Below are 25,268 nucleotides of genomic sequence, written 5' to 3'. Positions count from 1 at the left end.
TGTAATATTTTGTCTACAAAAGTTTCTTGAACAAATTAGCACAAAGTTCTGTAATTTTTTTCCTGAAATTATGGAGAAGGCAGTTTTGACAGAGGTGAATGGCTTGAGTCCCATGAAGCAGAATACATGGCATTTTCTCACATAGTAGGTATGGCTTCCTGCAGAGGCAGAGTGATCTCCACCCACAATTTGCTTTGTATATTGTCCTACTTTGTCTTGTGTCGCTGTAACAAAATATCTGAGACTGGGTACCTTATCAGAAAAATAAGTCTATTTCGGCTCCCAAACACGAAGTCTGAAGAAAAGCTCTGGGTTCAGCTCTGCTGAGGGCCTCCTGGGACTGCATAACCTGGTAGGTGGTCTAACATGACAGGGACATGCGCATGAACAGTGAATGGTACGTGCACAAAAGGTGTCACATAGTGAGAGAGGAAGCAAAAGAGCAAGCTGAAAAAGCTGACCATTTTTAAAATTTATTTTTATAACAACCTCTTATGCTAATAAATCCAGTTCCACAAAACCCAACTTTTATGGGACTGGCATTAGTCTATCCTGAGGATAGCACCTTCAATGACCTAATCACTTCTCATTAGGCCTCACCTACCAAAGGCTTAGTCCTAGTACACTGTACACTGTACTTAGTACTGACCAAGCCTCAAGTACATGAACCTTTGAAGGAGAAGCCATAACATATATCAGAAAAGACAGTGGAACACAATTGAGGATGCTTCAAAAATTTTTTTTGAAGGAAAAAGCATTAAAAGATAAGCTTATTTTGATGCAAAATACTTTGAAATTTATGCACATGAGAGGGCTTCAAAAGGTTCATGAAAGTATGTATTCTGAAGGATCTAGGCATGCCTTTCAAAAATTATTTTGCACCAAATAAACACAACAAACTTTTTTTAAAGATTTATTTATTTATTTGAAAGTCAGAGTTACACAGAGAGAGGAGAGGCGGGGAGAGAGAGAGGGAGGTCTTCCGTCCGCTGGTTCACTCCCCAGATGGCCGAAATGGCCAGAGCTGCGCTGATCTGAAGCCAGGAGCCAGGAGCGTCTCCCACACAGGTGCAGGGGCCCAAGGACTTGGGCCATCTTCTACTGCTTTCCCAGGCCACAGAAGAGAGCTGGATTGGAAGAGGAGCAGCCGAGACTAGAACCGGCACCAATATGGGATGCCGGTGCTTTAGGCCAGGGTTTTAACCCACTGTGCCACAGTGCCGGCCCCAACAAAAAACTTTAAAAATTTACTTATTTTAACACAGTTTTAGAGAAAGAAGGAGAAAGAGACAGGGAAACAGAGGGAAGGAAAGAGATAGAGAAGGAAAGAGAGAGAGGGCACACACACACTTGCACATGCATGTGCAGCTGCGCACAGAGAGATCTTCCATCCACACATTCACTCCCCAAATACCCACAATAGCCGCGACTGAGCCAGGCCAAAGCCAGGAGCCAGAAACTCCATCTAATATGCCATGTGGGTGACAGGAACTCAAGTACTTGGGCCATCTTCTTCTGCCTCCTGGGCATCTTGGCTGGAAGCTGGAAAAGAAGCAGAGGAGCTGGCACTCTCCAAGGGGATGCAGGTTTCCCAAGTGGTTGCTTAACCTACTGTACCATAACATCTGCACCTCCATAAACTTTTTTAAGTTCTTTATACATGACAATATTCATTACTTACATAATTGAGATCTGTCTGTATAGCAGGGCAGGCCTCTCAAGCAAATCTGAAATAGTTTGAGAAAGTAGGGATATGGCACTAACTTGGATGCTTACCATGGTTAAGGGTGGTACAGAGGTCCGTCAGAGTTCTTATAAGAAGCAGGGACTTGTGTGATTTGCATAATGTACTAAAGGAGGAAGCCTGTAGGCTTTCTCATCAGCTTGCCCAGATGTCGGGTATTTGGGGAAAGAAGGGTGAAGCTTAAAATTGTTGGTAGTCAAATAATAATAAAAAAAGTGTCAGATTCCTTATCACAGTGCTTTTATCAGCATTCTTCTTCCTTTCCAATCCAGAACTAGTACATTAGAGCACAGGCTTTTAGAATCAGAGTCTTTAGAGCCCATGTTCTAGCAATAAATTTAAGAAGGCTGGCAAACATGAAGCTCACCATCAATTCAACTCATAGGATTTAGGAAGCTTTCAAAAGGATAATAGAATAACAATGATAAAATATACAATTGGCTTCATTCGGCTTCTTGGCATCCCTAAAAGGTTCTGATGGGGAATGTGGCCAGAGCCAGGTAGAGAATTTGCCAGGTATAAAATGTATCCAAGAAAGAATAGACCAGATTAATTATGGCACTCAACAAACATTGATCTGTTACCCTCTGAAATAAATCTCAATAAAAGAAAAAAACAGTAACTATTCCACTCAGTAAGTTACAACATACATGTTCAAATGCCTGATATTTTTTCTAAAAAAATTTTTTATTCACTTTTTCTAGTATCTATACCAGAGCTAATCACCTCGCTTGCTTTTGCATCATTTTCCTTTTGTGTCTAATTTATATCCAGTAAGAATATTTCCATGGACAAGATAAGCTGTGGCTTATCACTACCTGAGGGTTTTTGGATTTCTGCTATAAAGCTCATTTGTATCTGCGATGAAGATGAAAATGAGATGGAGTTCAGAAGTGAGAACCCAGGCCGCTGCTGTGGCATAGTGGGTAGTCCACTACCTGCAGCACCAGCATCCCATATGGGTACTGGTTTGAGTCCCGGCTGCTCCACTTCTGATCCAGCTCCCTGCTATTGACTTGGGAAAGCAGTAGAAGTTGGCCCAAGGGGCCTCTGCACCCCCATGGGAGATCCGGAAACAGCTCCTTGCTCCTGACTCTTGGTTTTGGATTGCACAGATCTGGCTGTTTTGGCCATCTGGGGAGTAAACCAGTGGATGGAAGACCTTTATCTCTGTCTCTCTGCCTCTGCCTCTCTGTAATTCTGCCTTTGAAATAAATAAATGCATCTTTAAAAAAAAGTGATAACCACTTAAATTTTAGAGTTCAGTGCTTAGGTTGCCTTTTATTAGGCTTTGTCTTTCACATTTGTTTCCCAGGTCTTTCTCCCGGCCTCTCAGATTGGTCATCTAGAAGAAAAGAGGAGAAACCACTACAGCCATGCTCTCTCAAGAGGCATGCATGAAGGTCAAGTTTGTGGAACAATAACTTTCACTTCCTCTAAGTCACTCTCTGTTTTTCTCCTACTGCTCCTTGGGCATTTGTCCCATCACAGCACCTTGTTTGTCTGTAGTCCTTCCGGACCTAGAATACAGAGATAACTGATATATTCCATGCCTTCCTGTTAAAATGCCTCCTGCTTCTTTCTTCTCTATTCATCTCCAAAGGACACTTCCGAAAAGAGATAAGCGATGGCTGAAGGAAAGATTTCTCTTTCCTGAAGACTTATGGAGGTCTTTACTGAACATCTGTTATATGTGATGCCCTTGTATTAATATCAAGGAAATATAGGATGAATAAGTTTTCCCTTGACTACACAAACTGTATTTTTCTGGGGGTAAGGCTAAGGAGATATATATGCAAGTGAACATTGATATTAAAATATGATAAGTACAAGAGTTGAGGAATGTACTCATATAAAACTCTGAGAAAAGAAAAACTAAGTCTGCTTATCTTGTCCTTCCAAGGCCAATGCAAAGACAGCCTTCCCATAAAGAATTGCCTAACGGGGGTAGGCATTTTGGTGTAATGGTTAAGACACTGCTTGAGATGCCCATATACCATAGTAAAGTGCCTGAGTTCAAATCCTGACTCTGCTTCTTCAGCTTCCTGCTGAGAAGCAAGAGATGGCTCAGGTACTTGGATCCCTGCAGCCCACGTGGGAGACCTGGCTTGAATCTGGGGCTCCTGCTCTCAGCCTGGCCCAGCCTTGGCAGTCGTGGGCATTTGGGGAGTGAACTAGTGGAAGGAATATATCTCTTTGTCTATCACTGTTTCTCTTCCTTTCAAATAAGAAAGGAAGAAAAAAGAAAGGGAAGAAAGGAAAGGAAAGGAAAGGAAAGGAAAGGAAAGGAAAGGAAAGGAAAGGAAAGGAAAGGAAAGGAAAGGAAAGGAAAGGAAAGGAAAGGAAAGGAAAGGAAAGGAAGATTTTAAAAAAGATTTCCCCAGTGAGCAACCAGTTATATTTTCCTTCTACTTTGAGCTGTTGACTGAATTTCTCAATTTTATCTTCCATGTCACTTACCACAACTTTAATGTCAACATCTCACATAATTATGTTAGCACTAAACTACTTTAGACTTTATATGAATTCTTCCAATTTCCCCACTCTTTCCAATTTCCGCTTTTTATCTTGTAGGGCCATATTATATTTAGTTATCATGTATATTTCCTTTGGTCTGTGACAGTTTCTCTGTCTTTGATTTTTTTTTGGCTTAACCTTTTCAAAGAGTATTGGCAAATTATTTTTTTAAATTTCTCTGGATTGGATTTCTCTGGTGTTTAGATTGGGGTTATGGATTATTGCAAAAAATACTGCATAAATAAAGTGCCCTTTCAATGACATCAAGTCAAGGGGTACATCACATTACACAAAAGGGTTTGATAATTAACTTTGATGGCCTTCATTTTAATATTTCTTCTCAAAATTCATACATTTTCCCATAACAAAGAGCTTCATTTATCTTTCAATCACTTGATGTTTGTTTTCTGGATTATATTGTCAATTTGCTGGCTAATGTAAAAGAACTGATAAAAATTCATACCACCATCACTTATAATAACAAATTATTGCTATTACATTATTCTGATGCCATAGGAACATTTTTGTTAGTTCTCTTCATTGAGTTTAGCTTGCTCTTCTCTCTCAAAGCTTAAACCAATTGCAGTGAAGTTACTTTCAAGGCTTGATGTCTTCTGGTCTACTATTGAGCTCTCATCCCTAAACTATGCCTTTTGTTTAAATTTGTTATCTAGAAACTGATCATAGAAAGCAATCTTTTCTGTTGGGGCTTAGGTAGTCCTCTAGGGGATATAATGCAGGGACTAAAGGTATAAAAGCCACCTCCTTGTGTATGCACTGCATGTCACCACTAGTCTCCACTATTGTGTGTTCTTAAATATGCATTAACATTTAATGACACAACTTTCCTCTACTAGCATGATGATCAATCATACCCTAGGATGTACATATGTTAGGTCCCAAAATATTTTATCTTCTTTCATAATTGAAGAGGTTTTAGTATAAAGCTCAATAAAAGACTAGCCAGGCCTTCCATCTGGGGAAATGCATACTGTAGACACAAAGTTTTTAATTCAAAATTTTAGTAATTGCCATTGTGTGGTAGCCAACGGCTCTTGCCAAAGGATATAATTACCATGGTGGTACCTAGCCAAGACTTTCAATATTAGACCAAGGAACTTGCCCTGTCATAAAAGACTTCATTGGGTTTTGTACTTGAAACTGTAAGAAAGCCTATTGTAACTCAAGTCCCCACTTAAATTCAGTTTGTTCCCTGCTAACTTTGTGAATAACAGCTAGTGAAGTTTAATAAGATTTCTTCAGAAACCAAACATGATCAGTTTTGTGACTCTTGTTTTAAACTGGAGCTAACAAAGACAAAACAACACTTTTGGTTCTCTGAAAGATATCATTAGTCATCCTGTAATGCTTGAGAATTTTACCATCACACCATTGGCTATATCTTATTTGGGTTAATCAGTCATTCTCTGGTGGTCATATGATTTGTAATTCAGTGAAAATTTTGCCTTCAGATTGAGATACTGACATTACATTATCAACATAATGAATAAAAATACTTTTAATTGAATCTGGTCCAAGTCAATTCTCATCATGTTCTGCCATTAAACAGAAAAGTTAAACAGAAAAATTAAAATAATCTTGTGGGAATACAGTAAGTGTCTACTGCGGTCCATTCACATGAATGAAAATTGGCTTTCTTTTCTTTTTGAAACAGAAATAGAAAAGAAATTAGTAGCCCAAATTCCTCACCAAATACCTATCTCCCTTAACATTATTTATACCATTATGAACTAAGGTTGATCCTTATTCATTTTCTAGGATGTATCTTTCTGTATAGGCCATACGGATTTTAATATAAAGCTTTTATTTAATAAATATAAATTTTGTAAGTACAACTTCTGGATTATAGTGGTTCTTTCACCCATACCCACCCTCCTACCCCCAAACCATCCTACCTCCTACTCCCTTTCCCATCCCATTCTTCATTAAGATTCATTTTTAATTATCTTTATATACAGAAGATCAACTCTATACTAAGTAAAGATTTCAACAGTTTGCACCCACACAGAAACATAAAGTATAAAGTACTGTTTGAGTACTAGTTTTACTGTTAATTCTCATAGTACAACACATTAAAGACAGAGGTCTTACATAAGGAGCAAGTGCATAGTAACTCCTGTTGTTGATTTAACAATTGACACTCTTATTTATGATGTCAGTAATCACCCAAGGCTCTTGTCATGAGCTGCCAAGGCTGTGGAAGCCTCTTGAGTTCACAAACTCCGACATTATTTAGACAGGGCCATATCAAAATGGAAATTCTCGCCTCCCTTCAGAGAAAGGTACCTCCTTCTTAGCTGGCCCCTTCTTTCTACTGGGATCTCACTCACAGAGATGTTTCATGTAGGTCATTTTTTGACACAGTTAGACCATACTAAATTACTAAATAAGAAAATTTCAGAGACTTATGCCCATGTATCTAACATATTTTTGAGTCAAATTACTTGATATTTTGGAGTCCATTATTGTTTTAAATTAACTACTTGGCTCAGCTTAGGTGATTTTAAAGGTTATCATCTTGCACAGCATTTATTTCCCCAGTAGTTTATGTAAAAAAGAGCCATTTATTCTGTAAGGAGTAAAGCCAATCCATACATTTTGCTTTATGTGCATTTTTACTTTGATCCATATTTTCATCAGCAAGCCTTTCATTGTTGCTACCATAACATCTCTTGAATTTAATAATTTTTCCCTTTATCTTTTCATTGCTGAGATAGCATGTTGTATATTGGTGTTCTGTAACCCCAATGAAGAATTTATCATACCTATGCCAGTTTATGTCTACTAGCTCAGCTTTCTAGATTTCTGCTAGGACTTATGCCAAGAGATCCTGGCCTTTCCATCTCCCTGGTTTATAATCTCATTTATCTTGTACCAGTTTAATTTGTTTTATTTTATTCTGAGTGAATTGCAATCCATCTTTATATAATCATCGTATTTTCAACATTCTTTGAGGAGAGAATAAATTGAGTTCTTGTATTAGAGTGTTTTAAAATTATAGTAGTTAATCTATCTTGGTTTTCATCTCATTTTTTAATTCATTTAGCTCAATTCTTCTGAAGTATTTTTGTCTCATTAACATTTATTGTTTTCTTTCTATTGAAAAATGCTAAGCTTTTAACCAGTTTGGGTTCATGTTTTGGGCTGAAAGAGAGGGAAAATAGCTCCCTTTATATCTCCCAACAATAAAGTCACATTAGGAGCACAAGCACTAGGGTCCCTTTTATAACAGCATTGATTATGATTTGTGGACAAAAGCGTAATTTCGGAAAAGCTTCAGTATTATCATACAACCACCCCAATGTTGCTTGCATTGTCAACATTGTATCAGCCTTCATTTAATATGCATTTTCAGGTTCTGAAAATATGCTTTCATGTCTTTATTCAAGTAGATTGGGAGTGTCTCCTATTACTCACATTTCAGTAAAAATTTTCAGCTAGCTGAATATTCTGAGTAAAAAGAAATGTGCCCCTCCATTCATCAGCATCTGGTGTAAAAGAAATAGCTCCTCACTCTCCCATATGCAAAACCAATTTAAAAGGATTTGGTAGAGAGTTGACAATAATAATCTGCAACACATCTTAAATATACAGGATAGTATACAGCTATAAAAATGAATGTACTTAGACTACACGCAAAAATATGGTGTATTATATAGGGTCTATTAATCAAATGTAGTAAAGGGGTTCCTTATAAAGATAGGGTTAAATGTCTGGTGAAACTCCAAGAGCTAGAAAAGGAAAAAGAAATTCAGAAATACCTCTGTTTGCAGGAAAGGGGCACTACTGACCTGAGCTCACTGATAAGGATCTAGAGGAATGAAAACCATGATTTCCATTCCTCCCCCCAACTCCCAGTATCCTGGAAGTACCTCCCAATGGCCAAACTCAACTTGTTATCAGAAGGCAGAGTAGGCTACTGGATTCAAGGCATCAGGATTACCTTCATGGTGCACAAGGCAGAGTGTAGAGGGGTGAGGGTAACTCTGAAGAGACAAAAAGAAATTATCCAAAATAATTATTATTTTTCAAAAAAAAAACCAGCCAAGATAAAATAAAATGAAATATCTTTGTAAAAGTGAATTAAATCTGTATAACACAACACCTGCCTAATTGTCTAAGTTAATTTCCTGCTTGGTCCTACTTACAATTTGTGATTTAAACTTACCAGTGAATTTTACTTCCATAAGGGGTCCAAGCTCTTCCCTCTGCCTCAATTTTCTTTTTTTCTACTTGGTAGTTTTCAATATTCTAGATTTGGCTCAGGTCTCATCTCCATCAATTTAAAGGCATTTTCTGAAAGATCTCCCAAGATAGGTTAAACTAAGCCTTACTCCTCTGTGCCTTCATATCTCCACTTAATCACTCCAATCTTATCATTTGTGTAGGCAATAACATTTCTTCCTCTCCAGCTATGCTTGAATAAAGTAAGTATTCCAGAGTAGGGAGTTTGAAGGACTTGGGACTGAGCAAGCAAAAAGCATATGACCACAAGATGGCAGTAGTACATATGAACTTTATAAATGATCCAAGGGAAATATAAGAGTAATTTTTGCTATTTTGCATACAATCAGAGGCTATGTGCTTTAATGCCCTATATCCCCAACACTTATGGAAATCCCTGGGTCATAGCAGGTACTCAACTGAGAATTACACAAATGAATGAAGGAATATCCCAAAGAAAAAGAAGGTAAGAAGGAATGGAACTCAATATATTATTGGTTCTTAAACTTTCCTTTTTATTTTTGTTTGGTGTATATATTTGTATTACTTTATATGTTAGTTAATCAAAATAGTGAATTACATGTCTTGTATTACTTCTACAAATATTTCATTTAAACTTTGACAGACGGTAGTTTGGAGGTTACTTACAGAATCATGTACTAATTCTAAAACTTCCAGAGTAGATACAAATGATAGTGCTTAACTGAATGGTTGTTTCTTTCTAAATTTATTTATTGAAAAGGGTAGACATACACACACACACACACACACACACACACACTTGCACACACACATACCCCGCCAGGTGGCAGAGACCCAAGTAGCAATCAATTGCTACCTCCCAGGGTGTGTATTAGCAGGAAACTGTACTTGGGAGTAAAGCTGGAACTTGAACTCAGTTACTTCAATATGGGATCCAGGATTCCCAAGCAGCATCTTAACTGCTTTGCCAAATGCCCACCCACATTGGTTGAGGTTGTATGAGTTACAAAAAATGTTCATTACACAAGGGAATGAAAGAGAATAGAAAAAGTAGGTGAGGAATTGATAAGCTTTCTCAATGTTTAGTTTAATTCATAACATAGCAGACATTCTTTGCACTGAAGAGATCAACCAATGTTTTGGCAGTTTTTGTAGGACAGTTTAAAATTAGTAAAAAATTCCTCTTTTTTAGTTTCAAGATTTAAAACAGGGTTGTTTGCTTTTTTAAATGCAATGTGCATCTTTTTAAAATGGTTTGCTGCCTCTTGGAATAACTCTAGAGCAAGTTCCAGTTTGTATCTGGTTGTTAACATGAATGTGCCTCTTTGAGATGCAGCCTCTGTCTCAGTATGAATCACCCATAGAATTTCATGGAAGTAACTAGCACTGTATCCCTCGTTCTGTTGTTCTCTTTTGTGTATGATTTCTTTAACCATTTCCATAATTTGAGCTGTTGTTTTATTTATGATATCCTTGTCAGACTCTTTCATAAGTGGTCCATATACTTGGAACTTTTGAGAAGTGATGACATGTTTAGAATAATTGATAGAAAATGTTTTCCTTGTATCACGATACCTTATTTTGTTGACAATATTGGGATGCTGTTTAAAATGCTCTAGAAGAATATTCTCTAGCTCAATTTCAATATCAGGATCTTTAGCAAATGGAACTGCGGGAGGCAGTAGAATGGAGCTGTTCTCTGACCACACCTTGTTGAACATATCTCTCAGTTCATTATCATGAAACTCTTTGCTGTTGGGGAACTTAGCGATCACTCTGATTTTTTCCAATAATTTATGTTCAAATTTTACTTTTTGCTCATTTAGAAGGGCTTGCATTTTCTTTCCACTTATTATAGCCTCACATTTTCTCATGGTCTCTACTATAAGTTCCTCTTTAAGATTCTTCCAGCCATCTTCAATTTTCCCTTTCCACTGAGCCAGTATATCTCTATCCTTGTCTTCTCTAAAATACTTTTCAATTTCTTGCCTAATAGTTTCATGCTTTTCCACAACTAGATTCTCAACTGAGCTTCTCTGGAACTCTACAACTTCCTCATCCTGTATCTGCTTGATCAGCTGATTCTGCAGGTCCAGCATGTAACTTCTCAGCTCCCAGGACCACCTGCTATAGATGTTCTCCAATTTATGCATAGCTAAGACTTCCTGGGTGTTCCTGAACCTAAAGATAAAGTTCTCATTCAGTAAGGCTTTCCATAAATCCCGTATCCGGACTTTAAGTTCTGAGATCTTCAAAATACTTCCCCTGCATTCTTCTTTGGCATGCTTAAGAATCCTGCTTTTCAACTGCTGAACATTTTGGCTGTAGCAGGGGTTGGGAGGGGCCATTGGAGGATGACCTTCCCAGAGGTGAGCTATGTAATGGATATGGGTCTTGACATCAAACTTAATGACATCACTGAACTGGCATACATCTGAGCACTGTTCATATCTGGCCGCATCAAGTGCCATTTTATCCAATCTTTCCTGCAGCCACCTTCGCCTTTCCATACTTTGATTTGTATCTATAATTTCTTCTATGTTCTGATGAACAAACAAGCATCTTGGGGAGATATTCAGTTGTTTCATCCTGAGAAAGGCGTGGACAACTATCTGCAGAATATCTTGTATTTTTGATAGATTCTTCTCAAAAATATTGATTAGAATTAAGTTTCCAAGTCCAATGACAAAAGTTGCCAACTCATTTTCTTCATTCTGTGCTTTGTTAATGAACTCTGGAGCCACCTGAAGTCCTTCTGAGTCCACAACAAGCACAAAATCAAATCCCAATTGTTCCCTGAGCATCTCTTCCACCTTCAGGAGCTGCATGTAGGCTCCTCGAGTACACTTGCCAGCACTGAGACTGAACTGTAGCCCAAACATTGCATTCAATAGAGTCGACTTCCCTGAGTTCTGCAGGCCAAGGACAGAAAGAACAAACACACGTTTGTCTCCAAGTTTCTCAGAAACCTTGTCTAAAACAGCTGACACCCACTTTAAGGGCACATAAGAAGCATCCCCATCCATCAGCTCAATGGGAGCCCCAGATATCATCAGGTCAGCAGCCATTTGGGGAAGGGAGAGAAACAATGCATTTGTTTGGGAGGAAGCTTCTTCCAGAGCTTCATAGACCTGGCCCACCTCTCTCAGGAGATGTTCGATTCCTAGAGTGGAGTCACTAATCTCTTTGGAAACATCTTCTAGCTCAGCTTCCCAGTGTCTGAATGAGTCGATTTTTGATTGCTTCTGCTTTTCTGCCTGCACCTGAGTCAACAAGAAACGGTATCTTTGGTGGAGTTTTTCTAAGTCCTTCATTGTTAGTTGGTCAATTAACATACTCAGTCCCTGCAGAAAGTAGAGCTCTGTATGGGTCTCTGGGTGTGACTGAAGATTTTCAATCAAAGACCTCATGAGGTCATTAAGGTTAATAACGTTGTGATATTGTTCACAACGTATCTTTTGCTTTTCTTTCTCAATCTCATTCTTGTATTGGTCAATGCTCCTGTAACCCTTTTCTCTGAGTTGATACAATTCTTTGTCCTTCTTACACCAATCATGCCATAATTGTCCCTGAAGGGGTAGTAACTTTTGTTTTATCTGAGATAATTTCACTTTTTTCAAAAGATCAACAATAAAGTCTGCTTTTCTTCCTGCTTCTTGGCAATCTCTTTGTTCCTCATCAATGATAAATTTATACTTCCTAGCAATGTTGGCACAGTTACTCAAATTGCAAGGAGAACTAGACTTCTTCAGCAGCCGTGTTAATGTTGCTGTCATTTTTTCAGCTAATTCTACCTTATTTAAATTCTTGATACCAATTCTCACTTTGTGAGCAGAATTCTCATCCATAATATTTTCCACGTTTTCAAACAAACAAACAAGAGGTTTGGGTGAATTCCAAAATTCATGCAGGATTGAATTATTCATTTTTTCAATATCAGACATTGACAGGAGGATCACAGTGACTGAGGAGACCTCATGCAAGAACTTAACTTGCTTCTCATGTGTTTCAGCATTTCCATGGAGATTGGTGAAGGCAATACAGTTTTCAAATCTGTCCTGAGCTCTCCCACCGGGACAGAACCAACATATTTCTACTATACCTTCCATCAGTAGACAGCTTTTGTTGCCTTCCCTAAAATGATGGTGGAAAAAATTGTCATGTTTGCCCTTACTCAGGAGTGAATTCAGAATCTGTGATTTGGATGTAGAGACAAATTTTCCAATTCTTATGAAAGACACAATGTGCATAGGTTGCCAACTGATCAGTTGGTTATCATAGCTCCTAATTTTTTTCTCCCAACCTATTTTTTCCACTTCTTTCCAGCTTCTCCTGACTTGCTTGAGAGACCAAAGAGGGAATTCAATTTGGGAATTAAAGGGATTAGGCACCAAAAGTGGGAGAGCAAATTGACAAATTGAAAGTTTGGTTAAAATATACTGTCTTGTAAAGTCATCTGCACAGTGAAAAATTACCATTTGTATGTCCATTGGATGAATGCAAGTTTGTATTGTGGTTGAGTATGCTTCCTTGATAATGAAAAAGTCTTCAAATGTTGAGAGCTTACTTTCTGATTCTGTGGTTGTCAGTGTCTGGGACACACTAGAAATTGTATCTATATTACTTCTGTAAACTAGGTACCTCAAATGACAATCTAATACCAAAAGCTTCTCCAGAAAGTGATATGGTAGCTCCTTCTCATCTCTTGGTTGGATGCTAAGGAAGGAGGTCTTATTTATCAAAAAGGAATCAACTTTGTTCATCTTCTTGGGATAATAATCCTCCAGATTAAGCCGCTTGAGCAATTGATGAAAGTATTGATTTTTAACTGTCACTTCTTTATCACTGCTTGGTTGAAGATCTCTAGGATAAGAAGTAGATTCATCAACATTTTTCTTTGTATTAAAGAGATTTCTTAGTTTCTAGAAAGGAACAGAAACAATGATAATAGCTGTTATTACTCCATAGTAAAAATCTTAGAAGGTGAGGAAAGACTTAACTAATATAGCAGATGATTACTAAAAGTTGATGGGAAGAAAAGAGAATTTAAAATGTAATGGAAAGGAATATACTACAAGATAGGTACTTTGTTAAATGTTTTATTCATGTTATATCATAGAATAAATAAGATTTTCTCAGGCAGAGGAGTGGGTGGGAGGGGGCATACCTGACAGCAAGAATAGAAATGCTAAGGTAAAGATGTGTAAAATTTGATATGTTAAGAAAACTTTAGAGAACATAAAGTAATCTACTACATATTACCACAGACAAAAAATGTGACTAGTGAGGAAAATAAATAGATTTTTGGGGTAATCCTTAATTTGTATAACGGTCCTCTTCATTATTATTATTACTTCCATATTGGAGGAGAATGGGACATAAAAATAGAGAATGGCACATAAAAATCAAGAAGTGTGCTCATGGTCACACAGAAATGAACAGTTAAGGCTCTCTGGGACCTTGTTCTCCATGTAGGTGAAATGACTATGGCACACTATAGGGTGTGGGAAATAGTAGATCGTGGAGAATCTGAGCATTCGTAGGGCCTGGTCATCTACTCCATTCCAGGGTAAAAATGCTTGAGTTGGAGCTGATTACAAACCTTTGGTATTTTTTGTTTAATTTTATCTTCATCAGGTCCTGCTTCAGTCTCTTGTTTTCTCTTGTTTGTCTTTTTGGTTGACTTTCCAGTGGAAGATCCAACTTTGGAAGCAAAGTATATCCATTAATCTCACAATTTATAAAACATGAAAAGGGCTTTCTCCTACCTACAACCAATCACTAGTTTGGCACTAACCGATTTACAACAATAAATTTAAGATTAGTGTTTGTTACCTACATAGGACCCAAGAAAAGGTATGAGTATAAATATGTGATACTATGAAAATGATTAGGAATAAGAGTGATAGTCTCATGGAATGAGAGATTTGGGGTATGAGAATGAAGCAAAAAGAAAAAGAATCAAATAATTGTAACTAGTGCATTGCTTATACATATAATTTTATTATATGTTTGATTATTTTCAAGATACTTATAGTGAGTACTTGAAGTCATATATTTTAATAAGGTATATTTGATTATATTACCATAATTCCTTTCAATGCGTTATTTGAAATTAGTAACTCCTCTGCTTTTGAATGACTATTCAGGCAGGTCTCACAGCTTCTCTGCTAATACTTACGTGAAAAAAAAATTCCAGTTAGTCCTATATAAAATCCAAATTTTTATATTTTATTTAAAGCTGAAGATTATTTCCCCCTTTTTTTAGCTTTATTTTGGAATAATTGATCTACAAAAATTGCACACATTTATTATATGCATGTTGATGAGCTTAAACATATGCATATAACTGATACCAATATACCACCAAGGTGCTAAATATATTCCTCCTGTCCAAAAATTTTCTGTGTTGTTTTGTGATTTTTTTTTGATGAAAAGTACACTTAAAAAGAGATCTACCTCTGAAATCTGTAAAACAAAGATGGAAGAAACCAAAGCAGACACAAATAAATGGAAATAATCTGCCTTGTGGGTTGGAAACATCCATGTTATTTATAAAATTGTTACTACTTGTTACTACACAAAATTGTCTACAAGTTCAATGTGATCTATCAAAATCCCGGGGGAATTTAGCAGACAAGTACTGAAAAACAACCAGAAATTTTAGAAATGAAAAACTAAATAGTCAAATAAAAATATATGTTTGAAAACTTCAACAACAGACTTGATCTAGAAGAAGAAGAAAAAAACCCAAACTGAAGACCACTCTTTTGAAATATCCTGGTCTTATGGAAAGAAAGAGAGAGAGAGAGAGAGAGAGAGAGAGAGAGATAAAGCAGGGCGGGAATAAAGTAGGAAAGAGAGGAAGAAAGGAAGCAAAGAATACATTGACCAGAAAATATATTTACCTCAACTCATTATGGTAAAACTCTGAAAATTAGAACACAAAAAGAATTTTCAATCTGCAGAAGCAGCTGCCAAGTCATATTTAAGGGGGATATTGCCTTATAATAAAAGCATATTTTAAATGAAAACTTTAGAGTTCAGGATAAATAGAACGGTATATGCCAAGTTCTGAAAAAAAGTCTAACCCAGAGCACTTTACTCAGAAAAGCTATCATTCATAAATGAAGATGAAATGTATTCCAAAACAAAATCTGTCACTACCAAACAAGCTTTACTAAAGTTGCTTAAAGAAGCCCTACCAATAAAGAAACAAATATAACCACCATTAAGAAAAAATGTGAAATTATAAAAAGAAAATTCAAAATAAAAGGAGTTGTTTTTAAAAATGAGAGTTGTGTCATTACTTATTAATTACAGATTTGAATATAAATAGACTAAATCCCACAATTAAAAGATACAGATTGACTGAATGGATTAAAAAACAAGACTCAACAATATGCTGTATACAATAAACTCACTTGATCTGTAAAGACACATACAGACTGAAAATCAGTATGGGAAAAGATATTCACTCAATTGGAAACCAAAACCAAACAGCAATGGCTATATTTATATCAGAGTTTGAGAAAAAAAAACTGTAAAAGGACACAAAGAAGATCACAATAAAATGACCAACAGATCAATCTAATAAGATAAAATGACAGAAAGTACTTAGTTGTTGCTGATCAGGGAGAACATATGAAATTTGTCCCTTTGGGATTGGCTTATTTCACTCAGCATAATGTTTTCCAGATTCCTCCATTTTGTTGCAAATGACCCCATTTCATTGTTCTTTACTGCTGTATAGTATTCTATAGAGTACATGTCCCATAATTTCTTTATCCAGTCTACTGTTGATGGGCATTTAGGTTGATTCCAGGTCTTAGCTATTGTGAATTGAGCTGCAATAAACATTGAGGTGCAGACAGCTCTTTGATTTGCCAATTTAATTTTCTTTGGATAAATTCCAAGGAGTGGGATGGCTGGGTTGTATGGTAGGGTTATATTCAATGAAATCCAGTCATTTGCAACAAAATGGACGAATCCGGAAAACATTATACTGAGTGAATTAAGCCAGTCCCAAAGGAACAAATATCATATGTTCTCCCTGATCGGCGACAACTAACTGAGCACCAAAGGGGAAACCTGTTGAAGTGAAATGGACACTATGAGAAACAGTGACTTGATCAGCTCTTGTCCTGACTGTTGATGTACAATTTAATACTTTATCCCTTTTAGTATTTTTTTTTTTGCTCTAGCAGGGAGGTGTATTGGAAGCAGACAGCCAGGATGCCTGAATTTTGCAAGCGGCAGCTTAATCCACTGTGCCAAAAATGCTTAATTTTATATTTTGTGACTTTAAGCTCAATAAATTATTTTTAATATGATTTTACCTTATAAGATTATTTATTTGAAAGGCAGAATGACACAGAAAGAAGGACACACACACACACACACAGAGAGAGAGAGAGAGAGAGAGAGAGAGAGAGATCTTCCATTTGCAGACACATTTGTTTCACTTCCAAAGTGTCTGCAAGAAGCAGGCTGGGCCAGGCCAAAGCCAGGAACCAGAAACTCCATCTGATTCTGCCACATGGATGTCAGGGACTTAAGTACTTGGAGAATTATCAATTGCTATCCCAGGGACATTCACAATAATTTGTACCACAAGTGGAGTCACCAGGACTGGAACTGGAACTCTGATATGTGGTGCAGATGTCCTAAACTGCGGCTTAATCTGTGGCACCACAATGCTGGCCCCTCTATAAATTATTTTTTAAGCACTACGAAAGAAGTCTTTTTATGTATTATGTTGTGAATGTCTATGTGGAATTAATTAAGATATGAGAATTTCAGGGAAAGTCTTGAGTCATGTACAGCAATGAATGGAATAGAATAGATCCAGACTTACCTTTTTCCATTGACTGACAGAGCTTCTCTGCCAAGCTGCGTTGGTTTATGGCCTTCAGGACTTGCTGTGTCACAGTGTTGGAGTATTCTTCCCCATAGTACTGGATCAGTAGGTCAGCAAGTTTCACTGCATTTGCCTGCTGCAGAGTGCCCCTTGGCACGTGGTTATATCCCTCAGCAAGATCAATGTTTGTCAGCTGGAACTTGAACTTTACCAATTCCTCCTCTATAAGATCCTCAAGAATGCTAAGGAGGCATGCCTTCAGTGTGGTTCCCATGATGTGCAGCTCTATCCTGAGAAACTGATGGGTCTGCAATTACTGATTGGAAATAGAAAGATGGTTATGTATAATCCCAGTGATGGGAATTGTGTATGAAGCAAAGGTTAAAGAGAAGTGGAGAAAGTGAGGTGGAGGTGAGACCAGAGACTCTCTTGCTAAAAAAATTAAAAAATTAAAAAGAAAAACCTGTGAGCCTCAAAGAGATGTGCTCCTCATGGTTCAGAGCCATTCACCACAGTCTGGCTCCAATCCCAGCATTTCCAAGACTCCCCATTAGATCATGTTTATTTGTGGGAACTGAATGGGATGGGGCCTTATGCATGTTTGTCTCATGCTGTAAAAAGGAAAGAGAAAGGCAGACATTGTTTTTCAGTAGATAGAAAAAGAGTAACTGAATTATGGGCAGTGAATGGGCAGTGAATGAAAGTTTAGCAGACATTTGTGTGTATTGAGGAGGTATGGGAATATTTTAGATTTCATCTGCATATGAAAAAATGTGGCAAACAAAACGGAGAAAAACAGTTTTCTAATTTCATTGGATCCATAGGATTATCAATCTTTTTCTATGCTTACTATTCCCATTTACCTCTACATTTTGTATGCTGGAAGGTAACTTTTCTAGAGGAGCAAATATCTGAAACTAATGCTGTAATTATCAATCACCATCTTTTACATCAGTAAGACCACTGTCTTCACCAGTGTATCTCAAATTAACCATTAGATGGGAGCAGAGGTGGGGGGCGGGGTATGGGATGAAGAATCCCTATAATTCAAAAGCTGTACCTATGAAATTTATATTTATCAAATAAAGGCTTTCTAAAAATAAATAAATCTCTAAAAATTACCAAATATATTATACTATTATGAGAAATAATAAAAATAAATAAAATTGTGCATATGAAAAAAATAAGCATGGCATCCATATTTTTAAAAAACTCTATTTTTGAGGTAATAATCAAATATTATTTCTTTTCTGAGATCTTTTGAAATTGACTAATACTAATTGATGTGATGTTATCTAGCTTTCAAATTTTGTGATTCCTGTGACACTTCTACTTTGTCCTGTTACAATTTTCTGTGTACTTAAATTATTTTCCTCTCCCAGGTAGCAAACACTGTTAATTAAAAAGGCAAATAATATAAGAGGTATCAATTACATCACAAGTACTATGGCAGGTGGATTACATTGTCTTATTTTTTAGATTAGAAACCCAAAAGCTATACAGTATTTCCAAAGTAACACAGTTTGTAACTGAAAGAATTACAGTCCAAACATAGTGTTTCCAATTCCAGAAACTGTCATCTCTCCAATTCACCAATGGATAACATATTGCTCATCATAGTTAAATATTCAATGTTGTTGTTTAATAGTTGTAATCATCAAGATACCTTTAACTTTTGCCTATCCCCATATTCCTCAAAGAAAGAAAAAAATTCTTTGTTCATTTATTTATTTACTTATTTATTGCTTTCAATTTCTAAAGTACATCAAGAAATTGTTTAGCACTCATTGTGCACCAGGCAGTGGTACCTGTGCTAGATTCAATGATTAATATATAAGAAACAAAATCTTTCCACAAAGCACTTTCATTTTAGGGCATGATAGTATGTTGGAGAGAGTATGAGAAAGGCAATAGAGAGATAATAGAAATATTAATATGTTTATCTCCCTTATTAAGATAATGGAGTAGGGTGATGTGAGGAAATATTACCATAGGGTGAAGGGGACACACTGTTGAAAAAGACTACTCTGAGAATGTGATAGTTAAGATTAAATATGAAAGAAGGCTCATACGTGAAGAACTGGGAAAAAAAACCCAAGAATAAGGAAGAGCCAATGAAAATGCCTAAACAGAATCCAATTTTGTGTTTTGGGACCAATTTGGCTGAAGAATAATTGAAAAATGGGAGAGGAGATGAAAATCATAAAATTGTGATTCATATAGCATCATTTTAGGTCAGGATAAGGATACTGAGTTCTTTTCTATGTGTAGTGGGAAGCAATTTTCTATGTGTAGTGGGAAGAAATTGGGACACTTATACACAAGAACAATGTGTTTGGTTGATCTTTGGGAGATGTCTCTGTCTCTTACATGAAGATGGAGAATAGAGTTTACTCATGGAGAGGCAGTGGTTATATTACAAGGTAGTTGGAGTGGTCTAAAGAAGATGGTGGCTTGAACCATGCTTTTAGCAAGGAAAATAATGAGCAATGGCCATGTTAAGAATTTATCTTATAGATATGGCTAACCAGAATTATTGGTGGTTTGGTTATGGGATATGAAGTAAAATGCAAACTCAAGATAATATAGTGGGCACTATTCTAAAATGCACCACCCTGCCCCCAAGATTCTTACCTCTTAGACTACATACCTTACGCAATCTTTTCCCCTTTGGTGTGAACACAACCTATAAATATGATCAGATATCACTTTTGTGATTTTGTTATCTTACATGGAAAAAGAGGGTATTTACTGAATGATTTTACTTAATCAGATAGAAAATGGAGACCTCAGTCATATAGCTGTAAAAGCTGAATTCTTCTAGGAATCTAAATAAGCTTGGAAGAAGATCTGAAGTTCCAAATCAGAGTGGCAGCATAGCTGACACTTAAATTTTATTCTTCACAATCTTGAGCAGAGGATCCACATAATCCATTCCCTAGACTGCTGACCCATGGAAACTGAAAAATAAAAAGTTAATGTTTTATGTTGCTAAGACATTTAGTAATTTATTATGCAGTGAGTGAAAAAAAAAAACAAATAATTTCTATGATTTTGACCCAAGCAAAGAGTTTGATGATGGTGAGACATGTAGAGATAATGAAGGTTTATTAGATATCAGATTGGAAATCATAATTAATTTGTAGCACCTAATAGGCAGGTAAGTGGAGATGGAAATTAGGCTTAAAAAGGACATAGCTTTTAAGGGATGGTTCTAGTTTGGAGATATTGATCATGATCAATAGTATTTGAAGGTATGGGACTGTTTGAGAAGAAATTATGGATGGACGAGAAAGCAAGCTTCGGCTGGTGGGTAATACTCCAACATTCAGAAAAGAAGTAAAGAAGTCTCCAGGAAGAGGAGTTGGGGAATGAGACAAATTTGAGATCCCTAATGCCTGTTTCTTGGGGAGCTGCTGGTCCTTGATATTCAGAGAATCTCTCTGTAAACATAATTTTTCTTTCTGTATTATGTATTTTTGAGTAATTTTTGTCCACTCCATTGGCAGAATATCATTAAAGAAGGCTGATGTTTAGATGTAATAGGAGATGATGAGACTCAGAAATTGTGTTAGGAGAGATTAAAGAAAAAGGCAATACAATCAAAACTATTTAAGGGCCTAGAAGTGGAGCACTTTAATTTTTGCTGTAAACGTAATTGTAGGAGGCCTTGAAGGTGATTCCCAAATTTGTACTTGATTGAATGATATACTGAGTTGGAAGACTTCAGGGTGTAGGGCAAGTTTAGGGTAGAGGAAGATGAATCATTCAGTTCTGAAACATTGAGTTTGATTTAAAATAATGGTAAATATGTACATTTTGTGTTTTCCTCTATGTGCCTCACATGCATTATTTCATTTAGTATTTATGACAACCCTATAAAATATTCTTACATTCATATTTTATACATGATGAATCAGATGTATAATTGTCCATGATTCTATGAGAATTTGGTTCTACAATCTTAGCTACCACATAAACATTGTAGTAGAGAAACATACTAAACTATATATATAGTCCTGAGTTCCAAGAGGATATTTGGGCTAAAGATTTAAATTAGACAATCATCAACATAAAGATACCACACAAAGCCATAAAAATAAATAGGGTCTCTCCCAGAAAATGTGTTAAGAGAGGAAATTGCTAAACTAAAGTCTCTTTATATGAAGAACAGATATTCACTGGGCTGTGGGATGATCTTCCCAGTTGTTAAGTACCAAAACACAATGTTTTCATACTGTGATGAATGGATTCTTCTCTGATCCCCAGAAGCCCCACCACCACCTTCACTTCTCAGGCTCCAGAGAGCACTGGTGGATTCTGCCAATGGGGAATAGTCTAATTTTCAATTTATTTTATTTCACTTTTATACTATTCACTTCTAAAACAAGCATTTACTAAATATACTTTATGGTGCTGGGGCAGATAGCAATCAGTCAAAACGGTTCTGGGCTTCTCTGTGATTAAAGAATCATTAAGGAATGATGAGACACACCTGGGTTAGCCACTAAAAAGACCAGAACAGAGATGACTGTTTAAAAAAAGATTTTCTTGCAAACAGCAGGCGGTAAGGTAGTAACTTAGGTCAAACGTCATGAGTGTGAAGGAATAGAGACTTTAGGTCCTTGGTAAGTTAACAGGTATATGATGCCTCTTTCACTGGTTCCCTGTGAAACTGGCTCAAGGACAGGTTTGGCTAATGACTGGTAAGTTCAAGCTCAAGCAAATAATTCCCTGAACTTTTACAGCAGCAGGGGTGCTAATTAACACCTGATGGATTTATGAAAAATGGCAAACATCTATACACAAAATGCAATTAAGTTTGTGTACAATTATTTCATAGAAAGGTATAGGAACAACAAGGATGCAAATTATTGTTATTTATTCATCAATTCATTAATTCAAAAGAGCATAGAAAGTTATTTGTAAGAGTCCTGCATATGCAAAGTACTATGTGTTGAGGATTCAAAGACAGATGAAGTCCCTTTCTCATGTCCTCAGTAAATGTGCAGGACATGGGTGCAGAGCCTGACTCATATCTGCATTATGGGACTGAGATGTAGGTAAAAGGCACAGTGGAACACAATGAGAACATGAACATTTGCCTCATTTCAGTAACAATGATAGCTAAAAATGGGCCCAGGCTCTAGCAAGGTAGACAGATGAATTCTGGCTTAGTCTTTAGGAGATTTTGACTTTGGTGAAAATTACTCTAAGGATATTGTCTAGCCCACCCCCCTTAAGAAATCTGAGAACTGGATTAGCACAAGTCACATATTCATGGCTGAACCAGGAGTCTGATCCCATCTCTGAGCCTAACCAGAGACCTTTACTATGATCCATGTTGCCCCCAAATTGCAGTTGCATTCGGGTGTTTGTGTGTCCTATGCACGCATTCACGTGATCAGGGATAGTTCAGGCTTGGAGTCCTTGATGAAGTCACTATTCCAAGGTTCCTAAATTTGAGCAAAGAATCCTAAATAATGTACTTACAGCAGGACATTACTCAATTGTAAGACAAAGAAGACAGAGACAGAAAGGCAGAGAGTGAAATGAGTAAGGCAGAGACAGTGATAGACTGATATTCATATGAACAGAAGGAGCAAGAGAGAGCGAGGAGTCTGACTTAGAGAATGCAATCAGAGACAGGGAACAAGGATACTTTCTTGAACAATAGAGGAGAAGACAGGATATCCGGCCCCAGAACTTTCTCAAGAATGTTTTTTTCTCTCCCTCTTTGGGAATGGGGAAAGCTAACTTCACTGTGGACCCCTGAGGGAAGGGGATACTCACCAGTAAGACTCCTGGGTCTTCCTCCAGGTCACTCAGACCAGGGAATGGAGGCTGTTCTATCAAACAGAAAGCTGCCTTTCTTCCTGCAGCCAGTTTGTAAACTTAAAGAACCTGTTTGATGATTAAAAGATGTGACTGAGTAATGAGGGCTGTGGTGATACCAGTTCCACAGGCACTACCAGCTCATGCCTATTCATCTTCTGCAGCTTGGGTTCCTTCAAAAATTGGATAAAATAATCATGTAAATATCTTAAAATAGTGTTTGATCCTTATTATGTACTTAACAAAGGTCACCCATTATTTTCTATATAGTAAGGAACCCTACTAAAGGAGTTCCTTACTAATGCAGTGCATTGAAATAATGTGTTTTCTTTTTTTAAAAATGTATTCATTTATTTGAAAGGCAGAATTATAGAGAGAGAAGGAGGGAGAGAAAGAGATCTATCTACTGGTTCACTCCCCAAATGTTCACAATGGTTGGGGCTGGGCCAGGCTGAAGCCAGGAGTCAGGAGCTTCTTATAGATTTCCCGTGAGGGTGCAGGGGCCCAAGCACTTGACTCATCTTCTGCTGCCTTCCCAGGCCACTAGCAGGGAGCTGGATGGAAAGTAAAGCAGCCAGATCTCAAACTGATGCCCATAGGGGATGCCACCATCACAGGCAGGAGCCCTACCTGCTATGTCACAACACCTGCCCCAGTGTGTTTCCTTAAAAAAATCTTTAAAGGAGAGAGATTTCTGAAGTTGGCTTCATTAATAACAGGGATATAAAATCTGTTATCTTTATATTAATAAATATAATAAAAATTTTAAAAATAACAGAGATTTCAGGACAAGAATGATGTCATCCTAGCTTTGAGCATTTAAAATCATTCCCCTTGTTTACCTGAGGACTTTAAAAGAAAATCAGTGATGATATTTCTGTGTCATTGAGAGTAGAAACAGACCTTGCTCAACAATCTTGAACTGTGACCATGTAGTAACTGACAAAGTTGCTCACTACACATATAAAAACTTAGGTTTTGGGCTAGTTAGAAGTAATAACACACTTGCTAGGTGATACACTACCTCCATGACCTGCTGTGACAAGGCCCTATTCTTAGAGCCTTCCCTACCTCCTCCTGCCAAGCAGAGAGCTCCACAGGTCTAATCAGTGCTCTGTCTCCCTGCAGACCAAGAGACTCAGCTGCTGCCCTGGTCTCCAAAGGGCCTCTGCTTCTGCTGTGTTTTGGAACATTTTTGCTCCCATCTAGTCAGAGTTCAGTTCTCAGCAGCACTGGGTCACTATGGGCAAATCTCCTCCAAATGTATTAGCATTAATTGGAAAGATCCTGGCCAGTTTTACTCTGAGCATGTGATTCAATAAAGTTTGAGATATTAACTTACTTTCTCTGGTATTTCCTCCCAATCTATTTCTTTTCTCTGTTACATCTGTGATAGTGGCGTCAGGGAGAGCATGAGATAGATCAGAAAATTGATATTTTAATACAGATTTAGGATACAGTTTCCCTAGATAGAAATGTCATGAAGACCTATGAAATGTTTTTCCAAGACCAAGAAAGATTTATGCAGAGAGAAGACAAAGGGAGGTAAAAAAATGTGTGGAGGTCTCACAAAAGAGGAACTAAGTACCCTGTTAAAGAGAAAATCTTGTGTGATACTCTGGTCATATGGATCAAAAATAACCCTGAAAAATATTTCGTCCATCTTGTAAACATTTTATGAAATAATCACAGTGATAGTATCTCTTCATAAATCTGTGGGACCAATGATTAAGGCATAGTTCCCATTGATGCATTGGCTTTGTGTAAAATCTGGGGACATTGGCATACATCTAGAAGAGAAAAGTTGTTTTTTAAGTTCGTCTAGCTTAAGGCTTGAATTCAGAGTTTATGTGCTATGTAAAAAAAAATTAAGAAATTTTGACTCGTGCACTCTTGAGTAGAACCACCCATTCCTATAATCAAACTGTGTATTTTATCATCCAGAACAGCTCCACATTTGTTTCTCAGGGAGCAGTTATAACTCAAAAATTCCCCTTGCTTGAAACCATTCGGTTATTTCCTACTATCTCCAAAGTGAAGTTCTTAACACCCAATTCGCCATGACCTGCCTACTCTAGTTCTTTC

At 37.1% G+C, this 25,268-nt stretch overlaps 1 protein-coding gene and 1 pseudogene across 1 annotated transcript; both read right to left on the bottom strand.

Moving 5' to 3' along the window:
- The window catches only part of LOC127484831 (non-histone chromosomal protein HMG-14 pseudogene), a 36,437-nt pseudogene extending 28,206 nt beyond the window's left edge, over positions 1-8,231 (bottom strand).
- A 763-nt stretch (positions 8,232-8,994) lies between these two features.
- LOC100339126 (interferon-induced very large GTPase 1) lies at positions 8,995-23,250 on the bottom strand. The gene is made up of 6 exons (XM_051823383.3): positions 23,142-23,250; positions 20,137-20,308; positions 19,999-20,034; positions 17,346-17,646; positions 14,091-14,191; positions 8,995-13,410 (listed from the first exon to the last, which is right to left on the bottom strand). The coding sequence occupies exons 2-6, from the start codon at positions 20,143-20,145 to the stop codon at positions 9,616-9,618; spliced, it is 4,242 nt and encodes a 1,413-aa protein (XP_051679343.3). The 5' UTR covers positions 20,146-20,308; positions 23,142-23,250; the 3' UTR covers positions 8,995-9,615.
- Positions 23,251-25,268: the final 2,018 nt, after the last annotated feature.

This window comes from Oryctolagus cuniculus, chromosome 1 (genome assembly GCF_051225735.1).
Source record: "Oryctolagus cuniculus isolate XC-2025 breed Fujian yellow rabbit chromosome 1, ASM5122573v1, whole genome shotgun sequence".
Taxonomy (NCBI): Eukaryota; Metazoa; Chordata; class Mammalia; order Lagomorpha; family Leporidae; genus Oryctolagus; species Oryctolagus cuniculus.
Note: the sequence above shows the minus strand (reverse complement) of the source record. Positions and strands in the feature narration are given on the sequence as shown.